This window comes from Pithys albifrons, chromosome 3 (assembly GCF_047495875.1).
Source record: "Pithys albifrons albifrons isolate INPA30051 chromosome 3, PitAlb_v1, whole genome shotgun sequence".
In the NCBI taxonomy this organism is placed as follows: domain Eukaryota; kingdom Metazoa; phylum Chordata; class Aves; order Passeriformes; family Thamnophilidae; genus Pithys; species Pithys albifrons.
The window spans coordinates 43,856,040-43,883,982 of NC_092460.1; the positions used below are offsets into that span (position 1 = coordinate 43,856,040).

At 44.5% G+C, this 27,943-nt stretch overlaps 3 protein-coding genes across 16 annotated transcripts in view; 1 reads left to right on the plus strand and 2 right to left on the minus strand.

Annotated features, from left to right (window-relative positions):
- PPARA (peroxisome proliferator activated receptor alpha) overlaps positions 1 to 7,283 on the plus strand; it is a 32,823-nt gene extending 25,540 nt beyond the window's left edge. For all 7 annotated transcript variants that reach the window (XM_071551508.1, XM_071551507.1, XM_071551511.1 and 4 more), the window contains one exon: positions 102 to 7,283. In XM_071551508.1, coding sequence (XP_071407609.1) covers positions 102 to 349 — 248 coding nt within the window. In that variant the 3' untranslated portion in view covers positions 350 to 7,283. The remainder of the gene's footprint in view (positions 1 to 101) is intronic.
- Positions 7,284 to 9,456: 2,173 nt separating this feature from the next.
- CDPF1 (cysteine rich DPF motif domain containing 1) lies at positions 9,457 to 20,794 on the minus strand. 8 transcript variants are annotated; one of them, XM_071551517.1, is made up of 7 exons: positions 20,709 to 20,770; positions 20,377 to 20,471; positions 16,260 to 16,383; positions 14,267 to 14,378; positions 11,957 to 12,051; positions 10,670 to 10,772; positions 9,457 to 9,544 (listed from the first exon to the last, which is right to left on the minus strand). In XM_071551517.1, exons 3-6 carry the CDS (start codon positions 16,370 to 16,372, stop codon positions 10,712 to 10,714), a joined length of 381 nt encoding a protein of 126 aa, XP_071407618.1. In that variant the 5' UTR covers positions 16,373 to 16,383; positions 20,377 to 20,471; positions 20,709 to 20,770; the 3' UTR covers positions 9,457 to 9,544; positions 10,670 to 10,711. The 8 variants fall into 8 exon arrangements, 6 of the variants coding, with proteins under 6 accessions (XP_071407618.1, XP_071407617.1, XP_071407619.1 ...); XM_071551516.1 differs by lacking the exon at positions 20,377 to 20,471 and having other exon boundaries at positions 20,709 to 20,794; XM_071551518.1 differs by lacking the exons at positions 9,457 to 9,544; positions 20,377 to 20,471 and adding an exon at positions 9,822 to 10,190 and having other exon boundaries at positions 20,709 to 20,794.
- Positions 20,795 to 21,895: 1,101 nt separating this feature from the next.
- Positions 21,896 to 27,928, minus strand: PKDREJ (polycystin family receptor for egg jelly). Its single transcript, XM_071549814.1, has one exon. The coding sequence runs from the start codon at positions 27,926 to 27,928 to the stop codon at positions 21,938 to 21,940; it is 5,991 nt and encodes a 1,996-aa protein (XP_071405915.1). The 3' UTR covers positions 21,896 to 21,937.
- Between the last annotated feature and the right edge of the window lie 15 nt (positions 27,929 to 27,943).

Sequence of the window (27,943 nt, forward strand, 5' to 3'; positions counted from 1 at the left end):
TAATTGAAAAGCTTCTTGAAGATTCAGTTCTATCTCTAACTATACTTCAACAAATCATTATAAAATGATGACATACATTCTTTTGCTTGTTTTGAGAACAGATCGCCCTGGGCTTGTAAATGTAGGACACATTGAAAAAATGCAGGAGAGCATTGTGCACGTACTGAAACTTCACTTGCAAAGCAACCATCCTGATGACACCTTCCTCTTCCCAAAACTTCTCCAAAAAATGGCTGACCTCCGACAGCTTGTGACAGAGCACGCTCAGCTTGTTCAGATAATCAAGAAGACTGAATCTGATGCACATTTACACCCTTTACTACAGGAAATCTACAGGGATATGTATTAAGGATTTTTAGTATTTTTTCCACAATATTTAAAGACACAGAAATACAGATGGGAGCAAAGCTACTTGCACAGTTACATGCTGTTCACTCAGCCCAGAGCAGGAAAAATCCGAAGCTGGGGAACTGGAGTGTTACACTTCTTTTGGTTTGGGATCTTTTACCTTCTTTTGAAAGAGTTCTGGAAAAAAATACTGGTCAGAATGCTGAATGAAGTGTCTTAACAATGGTTCTTTTATTTGGAAATTTGAAGATTGGTAAGGAACACGTATTTGTGTAATAAATGAGAATATTAAGTAACAAAAATGAACAAAATTTTATTTTCTCTTGGCTTAGTCTTTTTAGAATTAATATAACAAATTCAGCAACTTCCCTCCAGGTGTATGCACAATCAGAAAGATGATGCACTTTTGCCTAATGGTAATTGCTAGGATCCACTAACACTTTTTCTTACAGCACTCAGTCTGGGTGTAGCCACTGACTGGATATTTCTGTCCATACACTTCAGAAAAATGGAAAAGACCTTTGATCCACTGCTGCTTTAATTCCATTGGATGATGTACAGCTTCACACAGTATTACGTTGGAATACCTTTGGATTAGGATGTTTAAAAGATAGCTCTTTGGTTAAATGAAACAAAATCCAAATAGTTATCTACAATACCGCAGAGATGCTCCAACAGGTTTTTCTTGAAGACTAAACATGATAAAGTGATGGAACCCTTTTTTCAAAAGTGTTTTAAGCAAATGTGAAAATATTCCTCAGGTAAAATGTATCATATACCGTGTATATTTTGGAGAACTTGTTGTAATAGCTCAAGATGCAGTTTTGAATTAAAACTACTATTTTTGCATTAGCAAGAGTTTTGGAGAGATTGAAAACTCTGATCCTAGCCCAGAAAAAAAAGGATTTCATTTTCACAGCATTTTACTGCAGTGATAGCTGACTCTGAAGAAAAGATTAGATAGAAAAAGCACCTTCTCCCTTGACAAGTGTCTCAGCAGTTTGACCTGTTTACTTTTTGGATGAATAGACTGCTTCATTTTTTCCAATTATCCACATGGATATATTACTTTCTATTCCTTCTTAGGCCTTGTGGATAGAAGTATTTGCTACATTATTTTGTCCTGGTGGATAAGGTGACAATATCACCAAGAACAGTGTTTGTAGGTGTCAGACTGTGTAATAGTATGAAAGACAGCACAGTTAAGGGTAAGTTTATCATATTCCTAAGAGTAAACTCTGATTTTTTAAAATTGTGCTTTACTCCTGATGCAAAATAAGCCATAAAGAGATGGCCGGACTTCTTTCAAGGCTCTTCCTCAGACAGTACTGCCCAGAAGTGCCAGGTGCATGCAAGGCACTGTTATTTCTGTTCCTTTTTGTTTCTTTGGTAGGTAACTTCACATTATTATTTCCTAATTTTACCTTCTGTTTCATAGCTCCAAGGTCTCAGGAGTCAATCTGAGCATTTTCACTACAGTTAAGCTTTCAGTGGCACAGGAGGACACTTTGTAGCTGTTATATTGTAGCACGTTTGGAGACACCAGAATTTTCACTGCAAGAATTGAGTAAGACAGGAAAGTGAGAACATCCCACTGTGACTCCTGTTTCAGTGGCAATGCTTGTTTCTGTCCAGGCCTACAGATACTGGATAAATTACAGGTTTAAAAGCAGCTTGGAGTTTATCTGGGGGAGGGTCATGAGCAGAAGTTTTAGTGTCAGGTATATTTAGTGTAAAATACTGAAGCACAAGCCTCAGATTTTGTGACGATCTTGGGCAGGATAGAAACAGTAAATGCACATGCACAAAACTTCCTTTGCAGCAGGAGGAACAGGCTTGGACTTTTCCATCGAGAGGATTGCTGGCTGTGCCAGGAACAGCCAAGGAGAAAAGGGCTGCCCTTTGTGTGCCAGAGCAGCAGGCACAGTGCCCTCAGACTCAGGGACAGATCTGAGCAAGCTGCTGCCTCCTCCTCCCCATCAGTCCCACTGCACTCAGTCAGAGCTGAACGTTTGTGCCTCCAGCACAGACAGAACTAAGATGCAATATTGGGAATGCAAAAAACCACCAAAATCTCAGCCACTGGGGGATGGCACACTGAAACTCAGGTAGCCAGCTGTTAAGTTTGTCCTCTAAAAAATAGGGGTAACTTGAATTTTTTTTCCCATATAGCTCAGTTTTACAAAGGGCAAATTTCAAAGTTGCAGTCCTTAGTCTGGATGTACTGAAGGTTCTCAGGAAAACCAGACACAGGCAGTGTGGCCAACAATTATCTTTTCTGCTCTTGTTCTCAAAGGTGGCTAAAACACTTTAGTGAAAGACTTGGAAAACTTACTAATTTAAATAATAATAATAAAAATAATTTAAGAACACTTAAATTCTCAGCAAAGCTGTAAAGAATTTAAAACAGAATAACTCAATGCAAGACATAACATTTGAATGTCTTAGCACCTGCTTGTAGCAGGGTCCTATTCTCAGCATTAGAAAAGGGCATAATTTTTTTGTTATTTGAAAACCAGCAAGCAATTTTTGACTAGTTTCTTGAACACTGAAGTTTGATTTCTGTCTTCAATTAAATTGCAGACCTTTAATGAGAAAAACAAAGGAAATAACACATCTCTGATTTAGAGAAATATGAAGAAGATGTTAACACAGCCATAAATTTTGGGTGGATTCCAGTGCCCACACTGCTGCCCTGTGCACATTCCCACAGTCACTTTAAAGAGTGACACAGGGTAGACAATTCCCTTCCTGAGTATTAGTGAGCAAAAGAAGTTCTTCATTTCTACATCACACTTTTAAGGAATTGCTCTTTCAGGAGGTATTTGCAGCAGGCTTTGGTCAAGCAGATTTTAATATGACTCAATTTGTGTCCATTTTTTTCAGGTTCGGAATCTCAACTAGTCTGAGATCTATTTCTCATCTATTACTTCAGTATCTCCCCTATGTACAGGTCATCTAGTATTTTAAAATGCCCCTCCTGTGGAGGGAAATGAAGTAATCAGATTTTAGGATTAAAAATGTATTAAAGAATTACAGGCTTGTAAGATGCAATGTGGATCTGATTCTTACCAACATAACTTGTTTTACTGTTGTAGCACAGTAGAACTTGGGTTAGCAACCAGGCACCACAGACAGCTTGAGACAAGAGACAGCAGATGGATAGAGAAATAACCTGGGAAACAATGGTATGACTTCAGTTTTGTAGCAAACCTGCAGCTTACTCATTTTTGAGGGTTAAGAGGTTATTTAGTTAGTTATTGGGATGCCTTGGGTACTTTGACACAGGAGAGAGGGGAAAAAAAAGGAAAGTTTTGTGCCAAGTATTAGGGAAATCAGATGTTCGTTCTCTCCTTCTAAAATATTTCTTCAACGAGTGCTGTTTTTAAAAACTCACTTTGTACCTTTTTAAATTTCAAATCCTGCTTTTGTTTTAAACACAAATTGACACCTCATAGGAGAGTTTCCACCTACAGAAACTGCATCTTTTGTAGCATTTAAGGAAACTGCGTTTTGTACGTCATTGCCATTTTGTGCCTTTGAGCTCTGGCTCAAACCTGAGGTGCTGCCAGAGAGCAGAGCGGTGGGTTATTTCTGTCCTGCGCAGTCTTTGGCAGCCCCAGCGGCCGCACTGAGCCCGTTCCCAGGAGAGCTGGCACGAGGCTGCACATCACAGAGCTTACAGTAAGCATCTAACATTTGTTTGTTTGTTCACACTGCTGAAACCTGGGGGGATTTATTCATCACATGTCACATAGGATTGAATTTGAATTTCCTCCTTATTTCTGATGGAAAGCCTGGACAAACCTGGGTACCCCCTCCGGCAGAGCCCCTGAGGAAGATCCTGCACGGGAACAGTTTCAACTCTGTCCCTCCTGAAAAAGGTTCCTGTGACTCAGTTGAAAATCTGCATTTAACAAATGCATTGGCAGCTGTTGTGATGCTGTTCAAACATAAGGTCTTACAAATAATGGTCCTTCCCAGAACCCCGTCGTCCTTTAGGAAGTGTTGCACCTGTGGAGCCAGGTACCTGGTTATTGCTTATGTCTCAAGTGCTTTCTTGAGAATCAGTTGGATATAATTTTTGTATCTAGGTTTAATCAGCTTTATTATCCTTATTTTACTAGAGATTTAAATTATATGTGGGTTTGATCTAAGATCATTAATATTGTTATGCGTTGTGGGATTTTTTTAATTTAATACCATTTCTTCATGTTTCAATTTGTAAAAAACAAGAATATAATTGCAAGGTATAAACTTTGACTAAATTAACTATGGAGGTGCTTAAAGAAAAATGTGTAAATTATTTAATTTAAATATTTGTTACATGCTTTATCTTGTGAACCCTTTGGTACAGTGAGGAAATATTTACTTCTGTGGGCTAAGGATGAATGGGCTGAAGACAAATTGCTATTTATTCCTGTCTGGTTTTTATTGCTGTATCAGTGAAGAACGATCACAAATTCTGCAAGTTATCAGTGCTTGGTGTTGACTGTTGTAATAAAAATTTAAAACACATTCGCACATAGAATATAGACTTCCTTTTATTAATTTTAATAAAAGCAAGTCTAGTTGAGGAAGAGCTGTTTTAATCGAGGTTTTAACTCAAGTTCACCAATATGCAAGGTAGTTTGTAGAACTGAATTAATCTTTGCTTTGCAGCCTGGTAGCCCATTTTCCTTTGAAGTCTGAAAGCTAAAAAGAAGCTGCATTCAGTTTGTGCACCAGTGCTGGTGTTCTCTGAGGAACTGACTCGTGGCTCACTGGGAATAACAATGTGTGCTCAGGATTATTCCCTGCTACCTGCCCTGAGGGCAATCAGCAGCTTTTATAGATGCATTTTCAAACCTGTGATTTGGCAGCACAAACCAAAATGTTGAAATGCCATTATTGCCTTTTCTATAGGAGTGTTCCTGTAGGATTTTAAATAGAAGTGAATTCAGAGTCTGCTCATGGGGATTCTGTGTCTTGTGATGGAGGTGTGACAGTCTGTGCCTACAGCATCCTGCTGAGGGAGTGAGATACAGGAAAAAACGTACCTTCCAAAGGTATCTACCTTTTGTTGTGCTGTAATTGAAACACAGCAGTTTTCACAAGCACAATCATTTGTACTTACTGCTTTTTATTTGTAAGAGAGAAAATTTGATTTCCTCGAATTGCTGCAGCTTGACATAGTGCCTAGATCAGTGTCATCCGACAGGTGTGTTGTCTCCTGAGGTGTTTGTGTCATGTCTGTAAAAGCTCTGCTGAAGTTCCCGGTGCTCACCTGCAGCCACTGCCTCCCTCAGCAGCGAGAAACACCCTGAGAAAGGTCCTGATGGAGCCATTGCTTTACACTGAGACACAGACCTGCTGTAACAGCCCACCCGAAGGAATGGTGTCTCCTCTTTTCTTTTCTCCAATGTACTTACAAGTGTTTTTATATATTTTTCTGCTTCTGAAGCTGGGGTGGCTTTTTTCTTGAGCTCCTTCTTTGATTGCGTCAGTTGATCTTGTCAGATGCCATCGCAAGGATGTTTCAAAGCAGAATTCCTATTGCAAGGACCTCAATTCCAGAGGAGCTGCATCTGCCAGGGGATAGGCAGCATGCACAAAAGAGACTAATCTGATTACAGCCTGCACCTTAAATAAGGACTGCAAGACCAAGCATAAGGTATTTGGAGTTTTTTCAGGTTTTTGGTGTATTTTCTCAGGTTGGACATGCAGGTCCCATAATTCCTATTGTGGTAAGGATATCAGCCTTGTGCTCAATGCAGAGTTTCATGGAATTCTTCACACTTGAAAGAAAAAAATTGGCAGGGTGGGAAAATCCTGACCCACCAAAACACCAGCAGCACATGGGCATTGTTGCCATCATGCCACGGAGGAGTGTGCTGTCCTCAGCCTGCCTGGGCTGTGCTGCTGAGCAGGGCAGAGCCCCCTCTCCTCCCCTCCTGGGGCTGCCTCAACCCAGAGAGCCCTGCAGGGCTGCCCACACACCCCCTGCTCACCTGGCCCATCGGAGGGGCTGTCTCCAACAGCATCTCCCCAGGGAGACACACACAGTGCCTTGGCCCTCAGGAGGGGAGAACACTCATGGCCTTCTGTAGTAATAACATATCTAATCAACCTTTCAGTAGCACAGATTTGCACAAGAACCCCCTCTCAGCAGTTTGACAGATATCCTGTGTGGCTTCCTGTTGTTTCATACTTGCTCAGAATTTCCTTTAGGAATGCAACACCGCAGCTTAATTAAGTCATGGTGTTAAGGCCCCCTCACATCTTCAATGGTCTGTGACCTGGTATGGCACAAAAAAGCAGTGGTGTTAATGCTGCCAAACCCTAATCACCAGAGCTACTGAGTATTTAATTAAATCCAAATATCAATACTAAGGACAAAAAAACCAACAACTTCTTGTTTCCAGTCTCCTGTTTTTAGAGATTTTGGGTACATTTTATTACAGTAAATACAGAACAGAAAGAGCAGACATTTCTTGCAAGGAGTGGTCAAACCTAATTCTCATGGAATACTTGTTTCCCAGCAAAAAAACACTAATTCAAGCCAAGTTCCCAAGTTTCCTTCTGTCAGAACAATGCAAATGACACTTCCAAGGGCAAATGAAAGCCCTGGTTCACAGGGATTTTTAGGAGAGAAAACGTATCTTGCACTCGTGAATGTAGAAGTTACATCTAGTTAAATACAATGATGCTTCTCAAACGTTACCAGCCTACTGATCTAGGATGAAAACACTTGAACTAGACATTTTTTCTTTTTTACATTCTGATTTTTTTTCTGTCTTCTTTAAGAGGTTGAATTCAGTGTTTGTATAGAGATTGGTAGGAACCTATGTGCTTTAAAAAAAGTAATCCTTTCAGACTGAATGTAAACCAACTTAATTTGAAATATGGTTTTGCCTTAATGGCTTTAAGAAAAATAAAGTATTTTTTAAAGTGAATTGAGTGACTTGTGCTAATCATTTGTTTTCAGGAAAGGAACTCACTGCAAAAAGTTGACTTCTAAGGTGGGTATTTTTTTCCACAGTTAGAGACATATATATATTTGATGTCTTAGGGCTTGAAAAAGGCTACTAATAGGTCCATTATTTCTCCTGCAGTCTTTAAAGAAATTCCAGTCCTTAACAGAGGACACCAATACACTAAGTCCAGAAAACGGAAAGATTTTAGGACACTCAAATGTCTTAAGCAACTAAAAATAATTCATTGAAATAATGATTTAACAGAGACATGTTAATTCTACTAAAATGATCAAGTTTAGATGTTGTCCTAAGACAAGTTATAGGAATGGAAGAGTTGAAAAAAAAGAGATATTACCCAAGGCATTAACAGGTTCTGAAACAATGATCCACTTGAATAAAAAAACTTGAATTAAAAAAAGATGATTGTGTCATTGGGGAGCATTCTGGACATATCCTTAAGGTGCATGACTGTGGTTTTAAATAAAAGCCACCTAAATAATCTTTTTAGACAGTCATAACAGGTAACTGAGAAACTATCTTTTTAGCTAAACACCTGCTGTTTCCATAACAACTTTTTACTTTTAACTGAAACTGTTTCTCACATCCCTATTATAGGTGCAGTTTTATTGTCCAGTTCCAGGAAGGATTGAGTTTATTAGTGGAACTTTTCTATGTCCAGATTAACTGATGTGACAGTGAAAAGGGAGTCACCTTTATTGTAAAGCATAAACTTTATGTGTTCAAGGTCCTGCTCAGGGGCTGTACTGACATGGACTGGAAGGCTGAGTGCAAGTGCAAGGGACTTGTAAGTATTTTTATTGGTATTTTATCATAGAAGCACCGACCTTCAGGAGTCTCAATGCTGTGATGGTATTGAGATTATCATATTGCCAAATGTGGGTATTTCTATGGGTATCTGGGACATTTTCTCATACCAGTTTTATTTTAGACTTAAAAGTAAAGGTTTAAATTCCCTGCCTATTGTAATCTTACCAGGACAGCACTGCCAGATTAACGACTTGTCTTGGTTTGAGGGGAAAAACCAAAATGTTTACCCACAAGCAGGGGAGGGGGCCTCCTCCACAATAATCACGCCACTCTTTATCAGATTTAAGAAAGGAATTTTAATACAAGAAGGATAACTGTTCTTAACTGCTATATATAATCAGACTAGTGCAAACCGCTTCCCCAACACCACAAGAGAAAGAAAAAAACCAAAACCCAGCAGGTTTTCCTCCGGGAGGAAAGTTATACTTAGGCAGTGTCAATGTCACAGCCCGGCTGGCTGCGGAGTGAGTTTTCCAGTCCCTCTCCAGCGAGACAGACTAGTGGTGAGCTCACAGATGAACTCGGTCTCTTCCCCCTGCGTTCCTTGTCCAAGAAGCAGGAAACACGAACAGCCAGAAGCAGTCCCGGGGCAGGCAGCAGCAGCGGCGACCAGAAACAGTCCCGGGGCAGGCAGGAGCAGCTTCCCTCCTCAGCAGCCACCGCAGGAGCAGCTTCCCTCCTCGGCAGCCACCGCTCCCACGTTCCCCCAGCTAAGAAAGGAAAGATGTCCCCAAAAACAAAAGAGATAAACCTGCCCCCATCCAAGTGATCAGCAGTTAACTACTTCTTTTGTTAACTGCTGGCATGGGCAGTTAGTGGCAGGGGAGAGAATTTACATAATAATCCCAAACTACAACGCGACTGGTGTATGGTGACTTTCTTGGATGTGAACTGAATTAAGCCAGATAAATGTGTTGGGTTTTCCTAACACTGCAGGAGTGACAAGAACAACACAAAACATGAAAAAAGCAAATGTCTAAATTTGGCCAAGGTTCCTCTGCTGTTTGAGTTTTCCTACAGCACTTTACATGGTGCCAGCAGGCTCATCTGCCTCCCTCCTTGGCTCCTGCATCCCCTGGGGCTGTTCTGGCTCTGCTGGCGCTGCACGGGGATGTCTGAGCCCGAGCCAAGGGTGAGGAAATGTGGTGCTCTGTTCAGTAGCAGTGAGCTGATTGATGAAGGTCACTTCTTTAAAAGGAGCAATATGATAGTCTGAACAGAGAGCGGAGAAACCCCAGCCAAAGAACTGTTGCTCTTGGTCCTTCAGGATTTATGTTTTGTATGTTTTTTTTAGAGGGTTTCTGCTGGGGCTTTCTTTTATCCATGTCTTCTTGTATTTCCAGAGGAAAGGCCTTTAGGTTTTCCTTCACACAGGGGAGGCAGAACCTTTTGGAGTAGAACAGACTACATTCCTGTAAAGAAAATAACATTATTAGCAAGATACAAAAAATGGAAATTCTAAAGTTCCAGTCTCATTAAACTACATTTATATTTAGAATTCTTCTACAATTAATTTTGTTTCTAGAGTGAAATATTTCAGCAGTTTTTCTTATTCAATAATTCTAAGATCTGGTTAGAGCTAACTGGATGAAAAATAAATCTGGGTCTGAAATAAGCACTAACCAAATCAACTGTCCCACTGCTTCTATTAAAGCAAACCTGCAGGCAACAGCAACACACCTCCTCCAGCAGCCTTCTCCTTCCAGCATCATCCATGGGTTTCTTGGCCTGATCACTGAATTCCAAACAGGATTTCTTGGGTAAGCTGGAGCTGCAACAGATTCTGTGGGTTTCACCGAAATAGCAAAGTTTTCTTCTAAAGCCAAATCTTGGCTTATGAAGATTTCTCCCTTCTGGGAAGTTCTTCCAAATCCCTGCACTGGCCTGTGAGACTTGCAGTGCCAGCACACTCCTCCTCACCAGTGTCCACAAAAATGGCCTAAAGGCCAACATGAGGACCAAGTGCATATGCTGGGGGCTGTAGGTTCCCACATACCTTAGCTGCAACTTGTCCATAACTCCTCAAAAAATGACTCTTCCCTCTATTAATCCATGTGCCTGTATTGTCCCAGGAGAATATTAACATGTATCACTTATGTCAGTATCACAGAAGTGTCCAACACCCAGAAGAGCCAAATGAATTCCATTCAGCTGAGACAATTCAAATGAGATTTAATCCATTACCCACCTTTACGCTCAGTAAATGTCCTCACTAGTTAAAACCTAAAAACATACCTAGTACTAAAGCTTGAGCTGATGGCTCTTCTCTGAACTCTTGGTGGCAAGGTACAGAAGTTGTGCACAAAGTTATTTTCACTGTCCTTGAAATGGAATGACACTGACCAGCCATGCTCCAATCACAGCTGGTTTGGTTGTTAACAAGTGGTACAGACCAGTACTTATTTTTCACCCAGGAGCTGTCACCAGATGTTAGTTATTGAATAGGAAGAAGCAAAACCTACGGAATATTTTAATCTGTGGGCAGTATAGACTTGGAACAACTAGAAGAGAAGCTTATTAACATATTATTCCTTTACCCTGCAGTGAGACTGACGTCCATGGTTCTCCTGGTGTGCTGATCACCAAATTCCAAATAGGATTTCATGGGTAAGCTGGAGCTGGTGTTGCTGATGGATTATTCTTGGGGATTTAAGTATGAATAAAGACATCAGTTTAGATAGATCTGGACATCTTTGGGGGAGAAATGGATTCCCTGGGTCTTGCCTAAATAGTCAAGTTTTCCCCTTGCCATGGTCATTTGCAACTGGCCTTTTCTGGGAGCTTGGTTTGGCTATGCCTGTGTTTCTGTCCTAGCTTTTGTTTCCTATGTCACTAGCTGGATTTTAGCAGCAGACTCAGCTGATAATTATGTCAAAATCACAATCAGCCTGCTTCCATGTGACTTGGAAGCTTGAAGAACAACTTCTCTTCATCTGTTGTCCTTTTCTGCACTGACTGCCAGGCCTCTTCATACTCAGGAACTAATGTCAGGTGTTCACCTCTGAGAAGTCCTGAAACAGGATTTCAGTTGCACAACCTCCAGAGCCTATTGTTTTTTGTCTCTTGGTATCCTTAATACTTTAAGCTGCCAATTTGCAAGGGGACATGAGGGTTTGAGCTGGCGCTGCTGTTGTTTGCAGGGCAGCCCTGCCACCCTGGGCGAGCTCAGGGCTCTGAGCAGTGGCCTCTGGGCCCTGGCAAAGGGGGGAGAGGCTGTTCCCCCTCCTGCAGGTGGGATCTCACAGGTTAACATGCAGCTCTTCAGAGGTAACACAGGGTCTCAACTTGCATTCTTTTAGCAGAAATGAGTTGCCAGCTGGTGCTGATTTTGGCTGCTGGGACTTGGGCACATGATGACTATGAACCACAGCACACCCAAGCGCAGGGTCCATGGACCCTCAGTCCTCCTCTCTCAGTCCTAACTCTTCTTCTAATGCCCTATGAATTAAACTTACTATGTAGAGTCAAGCCCTTCTTTTAAACCATTATTCTAATGCAACTCTGTGTTTAATCAGGTGATTCTTTAGCATGTTTTCCCCTTTCCATGACTAAGGCAGGAGGGGGCCACTGACATTTTAAACTTAATAGTCCGATTTAGGCAAAACTGAGCTGGCAAAGCATGCTGCCAGAGTTTATTTCTGTTTTGACATGAATCATGTTTGAAAGTAATGTATACAGTGCATACCACACTATGTAAAGAAATGGTTCTGCCTGCCCATGTCCAGGACTGACCCCACATGACTGGAAGCTGAGTGTAAAGTAGCTGTAGTATTACACTGATCACTTAATACCTACAGTCATGTCCAGGGTCAGTGGTTAGTCACCTTCTGCTGAGGTTAGCAACAAGGGATGACACTTGCTCCCTTTCCTTCTTTCTTCCCCAAATGCCACCTCTTTTCTTATCTTTTACTAGTAAGTGCTGCAATAAAACAGAAATAACCGTTTTAAATGACTATCACGTTCAGATTATATAATTTTGTCTCCCCTTTTCTGAAAGGGAAGTAGGAAGAAGGGCACTCGACCTGTCCAAGGACTTTTAAAAGCATTTCTATTCTCTTCCTTTTTGTGGGGTTTTGACAGGTTTTAAGACATTACAGATAATCATTAGAATTATTCCCTGTTGGACCAGAACTAATGGCACTTAGCAGTGCCCTGTGATAAGATTGGTTGAGCAGGGTAATACATGCTGCAGGATGACTGGAGTAAATTGAGTGAAATTTCAGGGGATATTTGAAGATGTGTGTCGCAGGTTTGGCCTAGCTGTTGCCAACCCTGGACTGGCCCCCCTTCCCCCTCCCAAAACTTTCCCAGCAAAGGAAAGGGAAAAAAAAACTGAAAAGAAATGCACTCTAAAGAAACTGAACTGAATAAAAAGAATAAATTATATTTACTAACATTTACAAACCACACTGTATACACAATACGTAGGATCCCACCCCCCAGGGGAGAGGGAAAGGGAGAAAAGGGGATTGATTAGCTGGAAAATAGGGAAGACACCAACCCAACCCAAAGAAACCGAATGAATCAAAACAAACACAATTAAAAACCTCAAGTAAGGGGAACAAGAATGAAACAATCTCACCCAGGACAGGAGAAACACCAGGGACCGGAGGGACCAGACCTCCACCACCTCCCTCCAGCTCCTCAGCCAAGGACCGGAAGGAAGGAAAAACAAAAACCACTCCCCCACTGCTACATGGAAGACACGTGTGGAATACTTGTAACTTCCTTAGATACAATGGTTACTGGGGAAGCCATGGGTCAAACCATTACAATGTGAATTCACGAGCACTATACAGAACAGTTGTTGTGACTTTTACTGGTGCAGCAATTGTAAGGAAATACACTTCAGCTAGCATGGGTTGTCTTATGAAAAGCCTAAAATCTCATCTGTATCTAAGCCTCCCTAGGTACAAAAGTTAGAATATAAATCCACTCCCTTTGCCAAATCTAAAGTTAGAAAAGTCTTAATTTTGCACCCCACTAGCCTAGTACTGTTTTCAATTACCATAACATTGAAAGCAACCTGTCACTAAAACCTTTCCAACTGGTCCAGCTTCTTTGCCAAAGAGGCCCAAGAAAGCCTGACTTTCTTCAGCTTCAATTCATATGTTACAGCATTGTGGAAATGCTCAGCCCAGGGCTGAGCTGATCTACTTGAGTCAAGCACAAGCAGGAACCAAAACCAATCCACAGAGACATTATCCTAACTTTGTTTCTCCCTATTGCCTTGGATAAGTTTTTACTTCTCTGGACTTTTAATTTTCCCTACATGAAAGAGGAATAGAATGTGTTTACTCACTTTGTGGTGTGGGTGTTTAAAGCACTAATTATCAATTCTGCAGATCTCTTCCAATGTTACCTAAGCAATATTGCCAAATACATTTTGAAACCAGTCATATGTGTGATTCACTATCTGGCCTGGCCAGTTTGGTAGGAAATTTATTCCCAATTATTTACAATCAAGGTTTTACTTGGCGTGATACCATCAGGGGAATCTTGAAAACTCAGATAACAAGCAGTAAATGAGTCACATATTTCCACAATAGGCAAAATAAGCAGGACTGTTAAAAAGATTAGAAGAGGCTTCCATTAGCTCACTGCAAGTGTCTTCTGTGCATTGCCATGGCCTGGGTTAACTGAAACAAAGACATCTTTTCAAGGAAAAAGGTCCACCTTCTTTCAAAAACTCATACTGTGTGCAAAGATCCTGAGAGGCTGAAATGCTGTATTTCTGACAGACTGAACTGCCACACTTGGAAATATCTGTTGAATCTTTCATAAATTCAAGACATTTCATTTGGGAATGAAAATAGTCCTCAAGTTTGTCCAAAATGTGTCTGTGTTGCCCCTGCTGTTAAAAAGAAAGCTAAACCTGACATTTTAAGGTGGCCTCTCAGCTGCTACTCTAATCCATTTCTTCTTCAGAGAGTGAGCTTGGCACAGCACAGGCAGAATCCACAAGAACATACAATCATGTACAATCAACATACATGTAGTGGTAGGACAAGGGGGAATGGCTTGCCTTAAAAATATGCTTTTTGGTTTTTTTGCTGCTTGATCTTTCTCTAACACATCACCAGGACTAGAACAAAAAGAAATCACTGAAGCAGCTTGTTTTGCTTGTTACTTACTGTACCAACACACATAGATCTGTTACACAAACTGCAGTGAGACCCAAGGATGATGAATTTGTCCTTGTCAGGGGTGAAAGGATCCTTCATGACATAGGCTTCTTCCAAAATCCTGTAAAAGAATAATTTCAGATTTAAAGGGTAGATTTCACAGTAGGGGACAGTAGAGAGGGGGAAATTGTGGAGGCTGAAAAGTTATCAGTCCTTTGTAAATGAGTTGCTTGGCTTGCTGTTGTACGTGAGACAATGGAGCAGCTCCTTTTCTCTTCAGTGCTGCAACTGCCTTCAGTGCTGTACTACACTTTGTGTCTTCCAAAATCAGGGCAATTGGTGAGCCTTTAAATGTCATCTCACTAAGGTTTTTCTGAATGCTCTACCTTAAAGTAATTGTTAATCTTCCATTTTTTATGACAGGGACTCTTTTGCATGGCCAACTTCAGTACCAACTGTCAGGTTACCATTTCATTTGCACAGCTTTTAATTAGACGCTCTCTTCCAAAGCTACATGCACATGAGTATGAAATACAAAGGTTTTACTGCTCTTAGGTATGTCACTGTGTAAAGCTAAGGTTGGCACCTCTTGAAATCAGGAGCTACTGGCAGAAAGCCTTGCAATTACCTACATTGTACTTACTTTATGTCACAGATGTACTGTTTGCTCCAGGGTATCAACGGAGTGCATTTGTTAATAATTTGGTAACATGCTTGGGAAAGACTAAGGTCTTATTCTTCCTGGGAGCTCCAGGGAAAATATTACAGAAGTCAGTTGGGTGTCTGTCTGCACAGGGCACCCAGCAAGGCTGGCTTCCTCTTGGGCTTAAGTCAAACTTGAATTCTGGTGGTAATATAGATAAAAGATTAGCCCATACTACCTTCTCCTGGCCTATGCACACACACACAAGTATGTGTGTGTCCACCAGTGTGTTCTCTCTCCTTTTCCTGCCCACTCAAACAAAAAATGGGATGGCCAGAGCCTTCCACTGCTAGGAAAGATCAGGCATCCTAACACAGCAGATCGTTTTGTCACTGAGTCTCCCGGGGTACAAAGACTGGATTAGGTGTGCAAAGCTCCCCTTGCAAGATTCATGCAGCTCCTCATTGCAGAGTCCTGGCCATTGCACAGGCCCTCATGTCCAGCACATTTCCTGCAGCACCACACTGGGGATGTGTGAGTCAGGGAGCAAGCCAAGAGAGATGGGGCATGAAGCTGGTTCTTGTAAGCCTGTAGTTCTATACATTATTCTTTTGCTTTTGGCATCTGAGCAATCCCCATAAAGCTGAGATGTTAATGCTGAGCTTGGATACCTAAAGATTTACATTCAGCTTCAACTCAGATTCTTTAGGAATGGACCTGACCAAAGTGAGCCATTGCTCTGCTGAGTAGAAGAGGGAAAATCAGCGGCACTGTGGGATTTGGAATGATAAAAATACAGCTGCCCAAGGAAAACAGCCCAAATAGGTGGTGGTCAACAGGTGTCTCCATTCTGTAATACACTAAGCAGTCTTACTGGGGTGAAATGCTGGGTACATGCCTGACTTCCAGTCCCAGTGAGTTCCTGACCACGTTTATCTGATGGTTCATTGACCAAGACAACCTCTACCAAGCTACTCATGCATTGAAAGCAAAGTGCTTTATTTTATGGAGAGTTTAATGTCTGCAGACAAAGTTGTAACTGCACAATTTCTGGTCAAGCTATCCCTGCTTAGCATAGATGGAAAAGGTTTCAGTCCCTGAAAAGGTGAAGAGATACTAAATATCCACACATTTTAGCATCATACAATCTAACAAGGGATTATCTAATTCATGCAAAAAAGCACTGCTGTTTGGAACTCCGTGTCCTATCAAACAGATCTTAAAAATAGATCACTTTAAGTCTCACATTCAGGTGCAATATGGCACATTGTTGTGTTCATGCAGTGCACATTGTCCCACAGTACTGGGATTCTCATGCTCACAGCAGAAATGAGGTCTGAGACCCCCGAGGGCACTTACACAATGGAGGGTGAGTTTGGTGGCTTTGGCCCATAGTACATGCAGGGAGCTGTCAAGCCACAGAGCTGACACTCGAACTCTCCTGTAGCCTCAACTTCTTTAGGAGCATCCATCTTTAAGCAACCTACAAGAAACAAAAAAAACCCAAAACCTTTTAGCTGGAATATGCCTGCAAGAGATTAAAAAAATCTGAGAGATCTGGCTATGCAAAATAAAATCCAGTTGAAAACTGACTATTGCAACCCTCGACTAGTCAAGTCTTTTCTCCCAAATCAAGCTGGTTTCCCACATCTCACTTAAATTTCCAAATTCATTAGACAGGTCCATAAATTGCAGCCTGGCAGCTTAAATATAAAGTTCACCCATTAATTTGGAACTTGATCCATGAAAGAATTTAGGTGACAAAGCACAAGGCTTTGCTCTGGAAAACCCTTTGCTCAGCTGAGGTCTATACTCCCTAAGTACTTCTCAACACAAGACTCCCTGTCTGCTGCTGTGCAGAATCCCAATCCAGAGATGCCTGCCTTATCCCTCAAAATGCAAACTGAGAAGGTTTGGGACTGTATTCAAGAGGCAGGTACCAGAAAGGCAGGTGTTGCAATGATTTACTAGGTCTTTTTCTTTGCTTCTGGTTCACCTTTGAATAGGGTTTTGGAAGCTTCCCCCTGGCTCCCTGTTCTGACCTGGCTTCTCACAGAAATGAGGCTAATGTGCTCACCCTGCACCAAGATGGAGTGTTGGCCCATTCAAGCCACACAGGTCAGAAGAGCACATACCTTTAAAAAGGTTTAGCTCCCATAATATTTATGAAAATAGACAGAAGGGGATGACTGCTTTATCCTCATGGTGGATGCCCATATAATTCCTTAAAGCAGAGATTCTGCACATAGGAAAGCTATTATCCATCCTTCTGACAGACTTCAGGCCCCCACTAGAGAAGCGTGGCTGTCAGTCCTGAGACAGAAACACAGGAATTCCTGCTTCAGCAGCTTTGGTGCTTACACATAACTTGTTTAAAATCCTGGCCTTTCCTTTACATTTGGGAGCTTACCCTTCCCCAGTACCACTAACATCAGTTGAGAGTCACACCCTGAGCTTTTCCAAAAGAATGGTGTGGCAAGTAGGCTTTTAGGATTGATTTTGCTATGTATGCACAATCCTATCAAGCACAGCTAACCATGTGCATGCCCAAAAATTGCACCAATCCATGAATGAAATGCAGTTGCTTGTTTGCAAACTGGGTACCTGCCCTCACCCACACCATTTTCTTGTACAGACACACTTATCTTGCAGTCATCAAGAAAAGAACAGCTTTTAGCTCAAAGCCCTCACACTTTCCATGGCCTACAGTGTTCTGCTGCCAACCTGTCAGTTTTTTGAAGTGTAGCAGAGCTGCCATCTGAAGAAGGGGAGCACTAGGAATTCGGATCTGGGCAGTATCTCAGCAGGTAGGTCATGTGTGCCCACAGCTGAGTACATACATAGCCTGCCAAAGGACCACAGGTCATTCCCACTCCCCTTTCCCTGCAGAGCTGATCCACTAAGGCCATGTCTCTGCTTATGCTTTAGCTCAGCTCAGGGGTTTTCTTTAGGAACAAATTGCCTGACTGTCCCTCCTTCCCACACTGGGCTTGCATCGCTGAGCACACAGTTTCAGACAAAAGAAAACCAAGATGTGCCCCAGAAGCCCACCAAACATATGCCAGCCTGAATGCCCATATGGTGGCCACACAGGCCAGAACCAGAGGAAAACTGAAACATCCCAAAATACAGAGTGGGCAGCTGGCATCCAGCATCCAACACCTTGGTGCATGGTTTCAATCTCACTACATCACACTAGTTACTAATGTAGTAACAAGTTAAAAAATAGGTCTTTTTTCCTTCTTCCATTCTCTTCCCCCCCCCCCCCCCTTGCTTTAAGGAATGAAATTTGCTTGCAGAGGAATCCAACAGCTGCCAAGAGTAGCAAAAGATAAGAGACAAAACTGCACTGCAAGCAGAAAGGCAGGGCTGAGCTGAGGAACCTGTGCATCCCTCCTTTAGTGACAGTAAGATGCTATTTCTGCCCACCCAGCAGGGTGAAACTGAATCCTCAGGGACATGTGCTGCTAAGGTGAATTAGGGGCAAGGTGAAGCAGAGTTGTGACTGCTTGTCCTCTAATGTTCCAGAAGACCAGGGAGACCCTCAGAGGTTACAGAGGCTTCACAACAGACACCCAGTTCAGACAGTTCTAGCCTGTTAAACCCTGACATTTCATTTTGGATATAATCTCCCTTACCCTATCACTCCTTTACCACCTGCCTTTCCACTGGCATTCCTGGCATTTCAGTAGTACAGAGTTCTTCAAATGTAACACAAATGGGACTGGACACTGGTTTAATAAGTAAATCCACCTTGCAAACACCTTAGGAAATGACAATTTTTCACAAATTATATGACCCTTGGATATCACGTATTTTCCTCACCTCACTGGGATATATGAGAGAATTTATTTAAAGTGCTTTCAGATTTTTCAGTTGTTACAGAGCACGTACATGCAGCCTATTTCTCCATGTATACTAAATTTGGATTCTTCAAACTGCATACCAACTCAGCTAAGAATTAGATTCAGATCAACACTTGTGCAATTCTTTGTTATTAGTCTTTTTTAAAAAGGGGAAATCATGAACCCCACAGTAGAGTATGGAAATTCACTTGAATCAAATAGACTATAATGGTGATCTTTTCTTTAAAATAATGCAAAATTTTAAGAACCACCACCACAACAACAAAAAAGTATTTATGGCAGTGAGGATCACAGACTTTGGAATGAATGTGTCCTGATCCCAAGTCAAAATAACAGCCCTGGGTTCAGAGCTGAGGTACGTTAGATATAGAAACACCTGCTCTCTTATAGACCATTGGCATGTAGAACAGAATCTGTTCAACGACTACCACTGGGAAGGAATGATATCTATGTACAAGCAGATTTTGGCTATGCCAGTTGAAAAGCATATGATCCTGCCTGCAGGGCACACATGAATTTGTGATGCTTTCCATTTTGCTCCCAGCTTACAGGTCACTGGTATCAGCTGTACCAAATTTTGTTTCACTGGGAACACCATTTGTCTTGAGAGCTTGTCTACATATCAGCACTTGGGAAAGTTGAGGTCACTACTTAAAGGTGTGAGGTTAATGAACAGATTTCAGAGTGAATACTCCCACTCAGAAGTAAAGCTTGCTATGCAACCAAGTGAAGCCATTCTCTTGCTGAAGAAAGATACCTAATGGCAAGTGTATTGGGATTTTAGTTTGTGCATGTGCTTCCCACCCTTAATCCAACCCACGCAGCAGGCAAGGCCCAAGGTGCACTCCTTCAGAGTCCCTTCCAAAGAGCTCACTGGCTTTATCTTAACCATGTCTTTATGTTATAAACACAGTCAAGACAGACACTGGTTTATCACAATGTCAGCTCGTTGTCTTGGCCCTACACCCCATCTAGCAAGATGCCTGATGTGACAACTGTCATGAGGTGTCTGTGTCCCCTCCAGACACATGAAGCATGAGTGAGAGCTTGTTTCTCTCTAGCAAACCAGAGCAGGATAAAGGATCTCTAGAGAATAAAGCCTAGGGCACTAATCCCTTCATAATGACAGGCAAATTCATGACCACAAGTGACCCAAATCATCACCACTGCTACCACTGGATTCCTCTCTTTTCTTTGGAAATTTCTGAAGCAGTGCCAGTAATGTGTTGAAAATCTGACTGGCTGACATCTGCTGAACAGGTCTTTTACAACAGCTTGTCTAGAACTGAATTCTGCCCATTTTTTCCCACTTTGGCTGGAAGCCACAAGGTATTTAAACACATCCTTACTTTAAGCATAGGCCCAGCTTTTCTGGAGGGAACAGTTCCCCACAGGTGCCTGGCTATGAAGCAATCACTGAACTAGCACGCTCCGCAGGAACCTGCCAAGTCTAGACCAGAAAGCTGCAGGAGGTGTGTCAGGCTGGCCTACATGTCATGGCCAAAGGTGAAGCACACAGATTTCAGTGCCATAGTAAGGAAATAACTGCAGTAAAAGAAAGGCATGGGTTAGATAATACTGTGTTTCTCCATGCTGTCTGCAACTGATACCTGATCTGGATGTGAGGAAATGGTTCTCAGTACAGTTCTCTTGAGACTCCTGAGGGCTTCAGCACAGTTCTGCTCAGAGCGCTCTGCTAACAGGCCTGGAAGGCAGGCCAGAAATAATAAATCACTGTTAAATTGTCAGGGTCAGTGGCAAAGTAGTGGCACAGATAAGTAATCTGATTTTCTCTGCTTCAAACCTCATCAGCACAAGTCTTTACACTGCACAGGTTAAGCCCCTCTCAGTACTCCACAGGAGACTCACGTATTTCTGAGTCACGGATAAACTAGAGAAACCATACAAGAAACAAAGTGCCTATAAACAGAACCAGACTTACATTTCAAAGGGTGTCAGATAAAACCGTTCCCGGTTCCCCCTCTCCTGATTCCCCACCCCGGCTCCCGTTCTCCTGCCCCCTTCCCGGTTCCTTTCCTGCGGTTCCTGCCCGGCTCCTCTTCGCGGCCGTCCCGGCTCCGCTTCCGCTTCCCGCGTCCTGAGTCTCGCCTGCCCCTCCCGGGTTCGGCTGCGGCGGAGGGGACTGTGCGGGGGAAAAGGGGGCTGTGCGGGGGAAAAGGGGGCTGTGCGGGGACTGTGCGGGGGCAGAGGGGGCTGTGCGGGGGCAGAGGGGTTGTGCGGGGCGCAGAGGGGGCCGTACGGGGGCAGAGAGGGCTGTGCGGGGCCAAAGGGGGCTGTACGGGACAGAGGGGGCCGTGCGGGGGCAGAGGGGGCCGTGCGGGGCGCAGAGGGGGCCGTGCGGGGGCAGAGGGGGCCGTGCGGGGCGCAGAGGGGGCCGTGCGGGGGCAGAGGGGGCTGTGTGTGGGGGCAGAGGGGGCTGTGAGGGGGACAGAGGGGGCTGTTTGGGGACAGAGGGGGCTGTTTGGGGGCAGAGGGGGCCGTGTGTGGGGGCAGAGTGGGCCGTGTGTGGGGGCAGAGGGGGCTGTGAGGGGGGCAGAGGGGGCTGTGAAGGAGCAGAGTGGGCTCTCTGTGGGGGCAGAGGGGGCTGTGCGGGGGGCAGAGGGGGCTGGGGGGCGGTTGTGCAGGGGCAGAGGGGGCTGTGCAGAGGGCAGAGGGGGCTGGGGGGCGGTTGTGCAGGGGCAGAGGGGGCTGTGCAGGGGGCAGAGGGGGCTGGGGGGCGGTTGTGCAGGGCAGAGGGGGCTGTGCAGGGGGCAGAGGGGGCTGGGGGGCGGTTGTGCAGGGGCAGAGGGGGCTGTGCAGGGGGCAGAGGGGGCTGGGGGGCGGTTGTGCAGGGCAGAGGGGGCTGTGCAGGGGGCAGAGGGGGCTGGGGGGCGGTTGTGCAGGGGCAGAGGGGGCTGTGCAGGGGGCAGAGGGGGCTGTGCAGGGGGCAGAGGCAGCTGTGCGGGGGTAGAGGGGGCACTGTGTGGGGTATTTTTGGAAGTAGCTTCAACTCAGAAATTGGCTGTAGTAGAAACTTGTTAATAGCAGCGATAAAAAGACAAGGTGACTGATGAAAACTTGCATGAAAAGAAATGCCTTTATTTTAACTTTTGCCCTTTTCAGCACCTTTCCAAAGGCTTATGCTGCCTGGTACCTCTGACTTCAGTGGCCTTAACTTGCACCTCTCTTCTCACCAGCGCTCTTAGTTCTTTCAGTTATGTGTACCTCCACATGCTTTTCTTGGGTAACCCAGGTGAGGTCTTCACAATATTTTGGGCATATTGTACTCAGAGCCGAGAAAAGCACTGATTTCAGAATTGAGTGGAGAAACACGCTCTGAAGGAAGGAGATTCCAGATGCAATAAGCCACTCCCATGAAGTCTGATAGCCATAGGACAAACCGTACAACACAATGAAAAATGATGACAGTATAGTTATAGCCCCAACCAGTGCCCACGCGACAGACACACACCACCAGCAGAGAACAGGCTCTGTGGCTGGGCTCTTACGCAGTTCCCTGATGGTGGTGCCCAATGCAGTGCTTCTCCTCAGAAACATGCCTCCTTTTGTATAATTGGTAGTAAGGCTGGACTTTGGCCTCTGGGAGGATTTAGCCCCTGGAGAGGAATTCACGTCAGACATCTGGTCCTCTGCTTCGATGACATTTGCAACATTTTCGGATACTACACAACAATTCCAGGACTCAGGCTTGGCTTCTGGGTACATCTTGGTCACAATAGGAGTAGGTTCCTTCTGGGAATACTTAAATAAGGCAACTATTAGCATTTCCATGGGAATGGTAAGCAAAGCACATTCAATTCCTACTGTTACTGATCTCAAATACCTCAGGTATATTGGAGATTCTTCATTCTTATCACTGTTAAAGAACATAATGTTAACAAGCAAGGTGAATAATATTACTGCTAAACACGTAGACCACCTTTGGAACCTGGTGAAAGCACCACCGAAAGTGGGAGCGAAAACTGAGAACCACAGATGGTACTCTGTCAGCCTCTTGTTGCAATTAATAAGAAAATAGTCAGTTTTGGGTAGAGGTGTCTTGGGGTCTGTGGCGGGAAATTTCCATTCTTGTAAGGGACTGCCCTTGGCACAAGAAAGCCATTGTCTGCACATAAAGCACCAGGCCTTCCTAGTGAACGTGTTCTCAATTTCAGCTCTGCTTAAGTACCAGCTTGGAGATGAGCTATCATTATTAAGCCTGACCTTGAAGGAATGAATGTCTCCCAAGTCTTTCTTAGTGGTTATGAGGAAGCAATCAATCCCTCCCCGTTGGAAAGCTGGAGCAGGGTGGTGCCATAAACAACGGAATTTGCTCCTGCCATTCTGGCCGATGAGCTGCAGAGCGACATCTGCTTTGGTCCCAGCTGTACAGCGACTGCCTGTGTACAAAGTGACCAAAAAGCTCCCTTCATCAGAGGGGCTGTTGTCTGGCAGAACCATAATCTGTTTGATCTCCTTTTCAGCTCTGTCTTTTATTATGGTCCAGATACCCAAAAGAAAGTAGACACCAAAAATAGAGGCCACTGTTATGAGGGTCAGTGGGTTTCTGGGTATGTGTGCTATCAGGTTTCTTCCCAGATCTACTGTGTTGGGGAGAACTACTACTTTGGCTGCCAAGAACTTGATGTTGGTTGCACTGTGGGCTGGCAGACTTCTGCGCTTGCGCGTCGCGTCGCAGACACAGTGCACCTTCTGCCAGTCAGTCAGGGAGCCAACCCTGCATGTGTCTTTGCTCCACAGACCTCCAGGCTCATCCAGAAACAGGCACTGGTCATTAAAAACATATATGCCCACCAGCATCCGGGTTGGGTACCTTGTGACATAGTGTGTCTCCAAGACAATGGAGATGTTCAGACGGTCTGTGCTGCTTCCCTGAGCTATGACTGTCAGCAGTGACTTTGGGAGACAGACAATATAGGGACCCTTAATGCTACACTCAGCAGTAGCTGTTCCATTTCCACTTGCAACTGTTGACCTGTTGTGAAAAGCAGTAAATGAGGCTATGGGTTGAGCATGAGTGAGATTGGCATCTGTAAATACTTTCACTTTGAAAGTAGCTTTTAGTTTTGTCATGATCTGGAAGTTTATGCTCGTAGTGTTCCTGTTGATGTCAAAACTAAATCCTCCAGTTGTGTAAGCTTGTGTTGTGTCGGGTCCCATTACTAACCGAAAAGTAGATCTGCCACCTTTCCTGGCAAGAAAAATATCTGCTCTTTCAGGCGTGATCCCAACTAGATCCCCATTAGCCTTAGTCTCTGCCATTTTAAACCCCAAGACCGCTGATATGATTTGTGATGTGTAACCTAACCAAGTGAAGGGGCTCTCATCAAACTCAAAAATGGCAGCGGAAAACACAGCATCCTGGGACAATCCTGGATCATTTCCCTTTTTCAGTGTTGGATAAAAGCAATTCCTGCAGGTATCACCAGTACGGAAAGCATTTGTGATGTTCCAGGCTTCATCTTTCTTCAAAGTGATATTCCAGTGTTTTGTTTCCATTAGAGTTTCTGTTTCTCCAGGGACTTTGCCCCGAAAGGCTACCTCTGTTACATTTTCCATGATGGACAAGACTTGTTCAATTCCATTTGCACTGACATTCTTGAGATCCAGAAGATCAGTTGTCAGGATGTTGGACAAGCATCTTAGTATTCCACTGGTCTGAATTTCTGCTTCCTCAGACCAATGGATCTGATTCCTCAGTGTCTTCAGAATTCCTGTTGCTTCTGTCAGTTTCCTAATGGCAAGGTCTTGTGACCTGACATTCATTTCATCAACTTCCTCTGTGACTTCAGAAAGAACAGCCACTATTTGGTTGACTTCCATTATGTTCTTAACCGAAATATTCAGGGCTGTTTTAACCAGGGTTTCTCGAAACTTAGCCTGAGGGAGCTGGGGAGTTGGTGCAGCTTTAACATAGTTTAAGATTGAGGCTGCCAGATAAGCCAAATAGCCAGCTCTAAGAACATCACTCGTCTGCGAGCCAGATGTCCCCGCTGTGCTTAAACTGCTTGCTGAGGCCAGCAGGTCCTGAAACGCAGCAGGGAGTGATTGGGTGCTTGCTGGGTTCCTGACATAGACATGTAAAGTCACTTGGGTAAACGCCCCAAGGGAATCACAGACTTGAACATAAAGTGTCAAGGTGTACTTATGAGAGGGCATTCCTGCTGGGAGAAGAGATGGAGGAGTTTTAGGCATAGAACCAAAGTACAGAATTGTGCCAAATGTGTTTTCCACCACAGAAGTAACTTTGGTGGTTTCAGGTACATTGGAAGCAACTATCACTTTATATGTCAGAGGTAAATGGCTGTCAGAAAATCCTTTGCATTTAACAACAAATTTTGTCAGAAAGGCTATACCCCGGTGTGGGTTGATGTTACACTTGCCAGCCTGAGGAGGAGTATTTACCTTAAATGATCTACTGTAGGATGAGGTTCTACCATCCCAGGTACTTACTTGTAAGTGAACTGTGTAGGATCGATATGCAGGCTTTGTGAAAGTCAGAGCATGTATGGACAGGTAAGCCCCAGACCTCCCTGTTGATGTTTTGGAAGACCAATCAAAGCTAATTTCTGTCTTGCTGTCTGAAAAAAGGGACCAGTGGTAGATTGGCTTGTTACTTGGCTTACAGTTTGAGCATTTTCCTGACAAGGCAAATCTCTCTGTTGGAATTAAAGTGCTACCACAGTTTTCAAGGCATGTCACCTTCAGAATGAGTGGGGGGCCAGGCTCCACAGCTACAACTAGGTCAGCATAACTTGTCCTGCTGCCCTTTTGAATCACAAGGCGAAAGAAGTATATGGCACCTCCTGGTAGGGATTCTGGTGGTATTCTTTGAATGGGGCCTGAGGGTGTTAACCAGTGCAAATCTGTCTGGGATGGATTGCATTTTTTTCGTGGGGTGAGTTTCATGGTGTCATAGTCTAATATATCTCTAGTGCAGTACCAAGTAAATGACATTGGTCCTCCCTGTGGATCAGGATCAGAGGATGCTGAGCCATCAAGAGTCCAGCTCTCATTAAAATCCACTACGCGGAACGGCGCTCCTGAGATATTTGCCACTAGTTTAGGTCTCTCAATCTGAACATAAATTCTGTCTGAGCCCTTGAGGACTGTTTTGGTGCCAATTGGAATTATCTTAACTGTGAAAAAAAACAGATACAACCCATAATCTAAAGTATTACTGGGAACAGTAAAGTGTACCATTTCTGAGCCATAAAAGAGAGAAGAATTCAGTTGTGTTGACCAGTCTGGTGGATTTTTTGTGTCCTTAACAGGATAGACATACCAATTGGGATAGACAGATAAACCGATATGGCAGTCTGCGACTACTCTGGCGAAGAGGTAAAAAGATTCTTCCCTTTTCTTGTACAGGATCATGGCTCTGCGATCACTTCTCTGAATCCACACCAAGCGTAACTTACACTCTTTTTTCTGGCAAGCCACTGGTGCTTCTATGTTTTTTTCAGTATAGTTGCTGACTCTGACATTTAGAAGAGCTGGTACAGGTGCACTGGTGGTACAGTTCACTTTTGCCACAAACGCCGTGTATTTGTCTGCATCAAAGGGTAAAGCAGAGTGACGGACAAAACGTGTGGCATTTTTCACATGATCACTGTATGTGTATGTGCTGCTCTGGACAATGTGGTCTTTGTGTGTGCCAAAAAGCTGCAGATGGAAGGTCCACTCACACTGCAGCATTGGATGTTGTGCAGGGATAAACCACACTAAATAAGTGAAGTTCTGTAGAAAAGAAGGACGGCTACTGAAAACATGTACTTCAAGGTTTCTCTCTGCCAGAGACCCAAACAAAGCCCTTTTCTGATTCATATAAAGGTACATATTCAACTTGTACCACTGGAAGCCCAGAAACTCTATGGTGAGTAAGTAGGAGAGCTCCTCGTGTTGGTAGAACACAGTGTGTGTGTTAGGGTGATCTGTGGAAATAGGGCTGTTGTTTTCTGCAGATGTGTGAAATGTTCCCTGGCTGTACCTGAAAATGTAAGTGCTGCTGTTGGTCTTCCCCAGGTGAAGGTTGACATGGGTGGGGGTTTCTTTTCCTGTGGTTAGGATCAGGGTACCATTGAGTAGGTGCAGTTCTCCTGACAACGCCTCGAACCTCTTTACATCAACGTGAAGATAAACACTTGCCACCACTATCTCGCTCTGGCTCTGAGGTGTGGAAATGGTGCAGAAGTTGCTCGGCAGCGTAAAGGATGTGTAGGAGTGGAGCCAACCTCCTCTAGCCTGTGTGTCCACCAGTCTGTAGGCAAGTGTGCTCAGGGTAAGGGGCTGAAGCCTCCAGGACAGGCTGAGGGGCTGCTGAGAAACACTGAGGAGCTTGGAGCTGATGCTGAGGAGATGCAGCAAGGCGGACTCCACCTTGAAAGAGATGCTGAGGCTTATTTGAGGCATCTGCTCAATAGTGACGGAGGCGCCGTGGATGCCGGGCTCGCTGTAGCGCACGGTCAGGCGGTAGCTGTAGTAGGCGGCACAGGTGCGTTGCAGCTCAACTGTCGGGTAGATCGCAGGTGACTGTGCCTCTCGGTGCTCGCTGCTGGGCAGCAGGAGGGTGGCGGGGCTGCCTGCCCGGCTGCTGAAGCGGTACTGCCAGCCCGCGCTCTGCAGGCGCGCACACCAGCCCAGCTCCACCGGCTCCCCAGCGCGGATCAGGCGTGTCTGCGGCCACAGCACGAACAGCCGCACCTCCTGCCTGCAGATCTCGATGCTCACGTTGTGGTGGCAGCACTCGGGTGCAGCGCAGGAGGCAGACGAGCATCGCACCGTCAGGCGACGGCAGACCCCGGGCGGAGGAGCGTGTCCTGCCCGCAGCACCACCTGGCCTGCCCAGCGCGAAGTGTTGCCCACATGGGCCGAGTTCAGGAACCAGAGGCAGCGAGGTGGGGGGGGTGGCTGCTCCTCCTCTGCCTCCGGCCCCGCTCCCGGGGCGGGCCGGTACCGCAGGATCACGGTGCTGTTCCACAGGCACGACACTCTGTGCTCATTGTCCTGCCGCTGGGACACTTGTCCGTAAGGGCCCGGGCAGGTGACACGCAGGGGGCACGGCTGGAGCCGGGCAGGGGCCGCGCCCGAGCCCCCGCGGCCCCAGGCGAGCAGCAGCAGCAGCAGAAGCGGCGCGCCCATCGCGCCCAGGGCACG

What these genes read in the sequence shown, in the direction of transcription:
- PKDREJ (XM_071549814.1), bottom strand. Translation starts at nt 27,928, where the DNA reads ATGGGCGCGCCGCTTCTGCTGCTGCTGCTGCTCGCCTGGGGCCGCGGG.
- CDPF1 (XM_071551516.1), bottom strand. Translation starts at nt 16,372, where the DNA reads ATGGATGCTCCTAAAGAAGTTGAGGCTACAGGAGAGTTCGAGTGTCAG. An exon ending in CCAAACTCACCCTCCATTGT is followed by an intron (nt 14,379 to 16,259) that starts GTAAGTGCCCTC and finishes ATTCTTTTACAG; the next exon opens with GATTTTGGAAGAAGCCTATG. An exon ending in GATCTATGTGTGTTGGTACA is followed by an intron (nt 12,052 to 14,266) that starts GTAAGTAACAAG and finishes GTTTTATTGCAG; the next exon opens with CACTTACTAGTAAAAGATAA.